The 6288-nt window shown below is 47.4% G+C and overlaps 1 protein-coding gene across 1 annotated transcript in view; it reads right to left on the reverse strand.

Annotated features, from left to right (window-relative positions):
- Nucleotides 1-481: 481 nt before the first annotated feature.
- Nucleotides 482-6288, reverse strand: part of LOC147886480 (Ribosomal protein S10p/S20e family protein) — an 11911-nt gene continuing 6104 nt past the window's right edge. Inside the window, exon 3 of the mRNA XM_087395538.1 lies at nucleotides 482-1313. Coding sequence (XP_087251664.1) covers nucleotides 999-1313 — 315 coding nt within the window. The 3' untranslated portion in view covers nucleotides 482-998. The remainder of the gene's footprint in view (nucleotides 1314-6288) is intronic.

Consider the following 6288-nt stretch of genomic DNA (forward strand, 5'->3'; position numbering starts at 1 on the left):
ATTGTGTAGCTCATGTTTTTGGGTTGTGTGCTACCAATAAGTGAAACAAGGCATTCAAAAATCTATATATATTTACCTTTGTAAGACTAGAATATATCCAATCATACAAATTTAGATTTTTTGTTGTTCTAAAGTCCAAAAATATACACAAAATAAAAAGAGAAAACAAAAGAAGAAAAAAGAGGAAACAAAAACTTTTTAAAAACACTACTAGGGAATTCAAAAATCTAAGCTAAATTCATCATTGATAAACATTTGACCATCACTCTCGGAATTGAAGATCATATTACTGTGCACAAATCTATCATTAATTTTCAACGTTACAAGGCCACCTTTGTAACTACAAACCAATGCAAAAATTGATGATCTTGCTTGAAACTTGATTGCATTTACTCCACCCAAATCATGCAAATCCCTTCAACGCATTTATAAGGACCAATAAGGAGACACAAACTTGGAAGCACATTGACACATGCAAGGTTAGACTTATTGTATTATATGCTTCTGGAAATTAAATTACTGCACCAGCTTGATCGCCCGAGGGCCTCCCAATTTCAAAAATTCTCCTCAGTTGCAAGGCATCATAGACTACAATCATTCACAAAAACTAGGCTGATGGCCCCTTTTAACATAGCTGGGAATCCTCCAAAGATCTGGAAATCCTTGAGAAACTTAAGAAATGCATGTGATTTACAAGATTTTTCATTTCAAATCATGTGGAGCTCAGATGTTGTACAACAAAGTCATCTGCAAGCCCCTTCACATTGCCATGCTGTTGCTAGACAACATTAGCATAGAATTTGTTGCTCTACGCTTCTTAGTGAACAGACTCGTTATGCATCAGTTTGCAGCATGACAATGACATTACAAAACAGGTCCAAACTCTTGGTGGAGAGAGACCTATAATGTATCAGTTCGCAACAGGACAATGGCATTAGAAAACAGTGCAGACCAGTAGCACCACCTCAGCACAGTCGGATCGCTCTACAGGTATAAGCTCAAGACAACTTCACTTCTACATCGACTCCAGCTGGTATGTCAAGCTGCATTAATGCATCAATTGTTCCGGCATTAGGATTTTCAAGGTCAATGAGACGCTGATGTGTCCTTATCTCGAAGTGCTCTCTTGAGTCCTTGTTAACATGGGGAGACCTTAATACACAGTAGACCCGTCGTTTTGTTGGCAGGGGCACAGGTCCCATAATCTTTGTGTCGGTGCTCCGAGCAGCCTCTAGAATCAGTTTGCTGGCCTTCTCAATTAATTCCACCCAGTATGACCTCAGCTTGATGCGAATTTTCTGCTTTGGCAGAGCCTGCAAACATGCAGTCATAACAAAAAATATAATTCAGACAGCACACAAACAGAAATTTCACAACATTAAATAGATCTACTTCCAATCTAGCTAGCTGCTGCTCTCCCAGTCCAGCCTCCCTGTTGCTTCTCTCTAACCCTCTACTACTGGTCAATGTCCACCCTCTTCTCCACCTTTGCTCCCTCTCATGGCTGCTACTGCAGCTTTGGCCTTCTGCCTTCACCTCCTGGCTCCTTCACAGCCTGCTGCTGCAACCCTGCCCCCTAACTGCAACCCTATCCCTCACTTTTGTTGTCCATCCCTCATCCCTCCACCCTGCCCACAACTCCGCCTCCGTCCACCACTCCCACTACTCAACCCCCCCTGCCCTCCTGCATATTCTTCATGCCATTCTGTCCTGTCCCCTACCACATCCTTACCCCACTACACCCCGTTCCCTGAGCCTTATTCTTCCCTCTACTTCTCTTCCTCAGGATGTCACCTTATCTAGGCAACTTGTGAGCAGCCTGCTATATTTGACACTGACATAACATATGCAGTGCACAAAGTGAGTCAATTTATGCAGCAACGACCAGTTACATTGGAGGGCACTAAGAAGATCTTGAGGCATCTGAAGGTACCATGCATTATGGGTTAGTTTATACCAGAGGTGATGATACTAATGCTCAGGGTTTTAGAGATGCAAACTGGCCTAACTCAGTGGATGAAAGAAGATCAATTACTATAAAAGCCCTACCACATGAGACTATTGTATATACAAAATAACGATGAAGCTGTAACCTGTTGGAGTTTAAATGGTCACTTTCCATCTGTGAGTCTCGAAATGAGGAGAGCATGGGGGGAGGTGGACCAGTATAGGTTAGGTGCCATGTGCGCAGTGAGTGGGCCTGCTATGTTGGCAGCCTATACCTAGATGAATCCAGGAACATTCCCAAACTCATCCTCTAAAAACACAACATAGTGCAGTTTCAATCTCATGATAGTCACTCACAAGGTTGAAAACCATAAACTCCATCATGCATAGCAGGGACTAGCTACTGCTATGTTGGCAGCCTGCAGGTCTAACAGGAAAAAAAAGGCTGGCACAAGGGCTACCATGTGGGCTGCAAGAACATCAATCTACAGCATGAAAACAGAACTGCCATGTGGGCAGCAGTCCAGGCTGCTTGTGGAGAAGTACCTGGCAGTCTGGAGAAGTCTGGAGAAGATTTGGAGGATAAGCAGCATATGGAACTCTGCTTGGAACTGTCGTGATGACACATGTGGCAGGCTCCGGACGGTGCACAGCAACTGTACGGACTGGTACATGGCTTGGAAGTTGAAGGAACAGACAATAGGCAGGTGGAGCATGGAGAAACAGCACAGGGAGACCAGGAATAAGCTGACAGAGAGGCACCATCCTTTGTGCCTGTTTTAGCTCTGGGACCTGCAAGAACCTGAGAACTTCTCCTGCTGCAAATCGTCTCTCATGAGCATCCAACAGTAGGCTGGCCTGCTCCCTGAAGTGGCCTGAAATGTCCAGAGACTGCCAGCATTGGGGCCCAGATCTGTCGCAAACCTCTCTTGGATCTCCCACACAAAGAAGCAGATCTACTCATCGTGGTGCAAAGGAGCAGCAAAGGGAGAAGAACTTTGAAGGAGACTTGTCCCTCAGTTTAGGCTGCCTTGACAGCAGCAGGGAAGTCAAGGATCCACAGCAAGCACTGCTTTACAAAAGGCATCCAGGAGGATCAACCAGAAGGTGTCGACATACATAAGCTCTCACATGGCAATTGTTCTGGAGGTGCCAACTGGCTGGTCGGTTTTGGCCGACCAGGCTGCTGGCCCTTGCCTATAAAACCAGGCCCTTTTGGGTCATTTCAGGAAGGCCTTGGGGCTGCCTATGCAGGGTGCCCCTCTTGCTCTCCGTCCACACTCTGTGCTGCTGTTGAGAATCCCCAAAACTTGCCAGATATGCTGCAGTTTGCTGACTAGGCAGCCAGTCATCACTGCCACCTGGGCTTGACCCTGGTGCATGTGACAGGCCCCTCTTGCTTGGGTGGATACCTCGTAACGCTTTGCCCTAGCGACTCGAACTGGTCCGCCGTAGCTTATGACTTCAGGAACTGGGAACAGACCCCCGTAGCTCGTGCCTGAATCGTCCCTGGACTAGGGCCCACAACGAGGTCATGGCGTATGACAAATGGGTCAGACTGTGTGTCACAATACTCCCTAGTGTAGGGGTGCGTGTGACATTCCCTCGTGCTTAAATTCTGGGTAGTGATAGCTGCTGAGGGACTGAGTGAATCTACCAAGCGAATGTGATCTTGATGACCACCAACGGCTGCTCGAAACTAGACTATCCTCCCAAAGAACTGGGGAACAACAGTCTAGCATTGGGACTGATCTAGTATCAATCCAAGAGGCTAAGGAATGAATGCTCTCCTACTATGACACGGCGGCTCAATAAAAACTCTTGATAATACTCACATGCACTCCTGGGCACTGTGGTACTGCTGTCTGCATGACTGCGGTGAGGGATGGTCATGGAATGCACCTGCCTCTGCTGGCGTGATAACTGCTGAGGGTAAAAACTCTACCACCCTACTGGAATCGATGGAAATGTCTCACGAAGAACCTGAGTGATGCCGGGAGCTGCAGAAACTGTATGAGAAACTCTCATAAAGATGGAACTGTGGATGTCTCTCCAAGTAGCTGAGCAGCAACTGGCACTATAGAGCACCCCTCCAAGGAGGAGACTGTACTGGATGCTCTCTGAAGGAACAGAGGGGCTGCTAGGCACCCCTCTAATGAATCAACTGAATGGGATGCTACCTGAAAGAACTATGAGATGTCCAGAACTACAGAGAACACCTCGTCAACCAGGTATGCCTCCCCAAAAGAAGTGAGAGATGGCTGGCATAGCTTCAACCTGATGGGATATCAGCTGGGACTGGGCATGTCCCCCTAAGGTACTGAGGAAGTACTAAGGCTGATGAGCCCACCTCTAATGAATCGACCGAACTGATGTCATCACCGACGGAACTGTCGGTGTAGACATCACGATCTAATGGAGAGGACACTGTATGACTAACCTCCTGGAGTGAAGGACACAATAATGGGAAGGCCTCGTCAACCTCTCTACTAACTGGTACTGCAATTACTGTCTCCCTAAAGAACTAAGAAAGGGGAGCTACAGAGGGAACTGCATGACTATCCTCACGGACTGCCGAGTAATCAGCAACCTCCGCACTGCAGATAGCTACACTTGCGACTTCAATTATAAGGGTACTCCCTCCTGCTAGGCTTGACACTGGTATGGCAAACTCCTGAGACGCCCTCTCCTGCTGAGCATCACAGCCAATGGGACTGGCAACTGAGCCTCCTAGTCCTGAACACTCAACAGTCCTAAATGTGAGCCATGCCGACTAAAACTAATGTGGCCAACTAAGCTTCAAGGGTGGAAGCCCCATACAAACTGACCGGATCTGATGAAGAGGCCTAATGGGTGGAAGATCCATCACCCCTATCTGCTGCATCTAGGGTGTCCCCTTGGGTGGAAGCCCCAAGGAATAGACAACTTGCTCAGGCGGTGAATCCAAGAGACTCATCTATGGCAAAACTGTTGATGAGTTTGAGATAACTCCAAGGGAAGACCCTTGTGAAAACCATCTGCTCCCCTGCTAAAGCTGATCCAACTGACTGAATTCCCTGGGTGGAAGACCCAGAGGAGCTAACTGGACCTAATAAAGCTACTGGACGAGTAAAAGACCCATCCAACGTAACTACATGAACTGACTAATCCTCTCGGGTAACTCCAAGAGAATAAGCTGTTGAAGCTGGATGATCCCCGTGGGTGGTAGACCCAAGAGTCTCATCGTCTGGGCGTGCGGAATGAGCTGAGCTGGGCGTGCGGATGGATCATGGAAGACCCCTATGAAAATAGTTGCAATACCGCCATGGGTGGAAGACCCTGAGGCACTGCATGTAGCTACTATGGAAACTGAATGGTCCCCTGGATTGGTAAACCCAAGGGAAACCACTGTCTGAGCTGTTGCAAAATAGTCCACTAAACTATGCTCGGAGATGTAAGACTCCTGAGCAGATAAAGGACTTGTTGCTGATGCACTATCTGTGCATACTGCGGATGAGGAGAGGAATTGTGAGCAAGCCATGAGAAACTGTTGGTGCTGTAAAAGCATCTGCTCTCGGTCTTGCCTGCCCTAGACCTCATATGCTGCCAAGTTGACACGACATCTCGATTGGTGCGCGGCCACCTCAAGGCGTTCTTGTTCCAACAGAATCCGAAAACAGTCCAATGTCATTGCATCCTCCTTCGTCTTTATTTCCTGCTCGGGCTGCTCACAAAAGAGCCTATTCTGCTCAAGGAGATGATCCTGCTCCCTGAACGCTTGCTTGAGAGCTGCTCTACTGGACGGGTCCATGATCCTGCTCCCTGAACGCTTGCTTGAGAGCTGCTCTACTGGTAGACCCATCAACTACAATAAAATGACTGCTAGAGGAAAAAAATTCCCCCCTAACCTTGCCCTGCAAGGTGTAAACGCATACAGGTGAAGACGGGAGCCGGCCCAATGTGCAATGAAGGTTGGGAGGGATAGGCTAATGGAGTATGGTACTACCACTAGTACGGGGTAGGGACAAAATACAAAATTAGATAATATCCCCAAGCATGCTCCCACCTCTGTTAACAGAGTCCCCATAACTAAGCTTTGCCAGTACTCCCTCTAAACTACTTCAGATCAGAAGGAATAATACTGCTCCAATACCAATGTAGCATGCGGGAACTATCTGTGCGGAAGATAGATGAACATACAAGGAGAACTCAAGCACGAGAGATACAAGCGACCTACCTAACTATAGTACACTGGTTTAGTTATACAAGGTTGCCAAATCGACATACAAAACTGTGCTGAGACCACTCCCCTAACTATGACATGCATGAGATGGAGCTATGTTGCGAAACTAGGACACCCAA

This window comes from Dipteris shenzhenensis, chromosome 24 (assembly GCF_047967505.1).
Source record: "Dipteris shenzhenensis isolate YYH24624 ecotype China chromosome 24, Dip_SZ_1.0, whole genome shotgun sequence".
NCBI classification, from domain to species: domain Eukaryota; kingdom Viridiplantae; phylum Streptophyta; class Polypodiopsida; order Gleicheniales; family Dipteridaceae; genus Dipteris; species Dipteris shenzhenensis.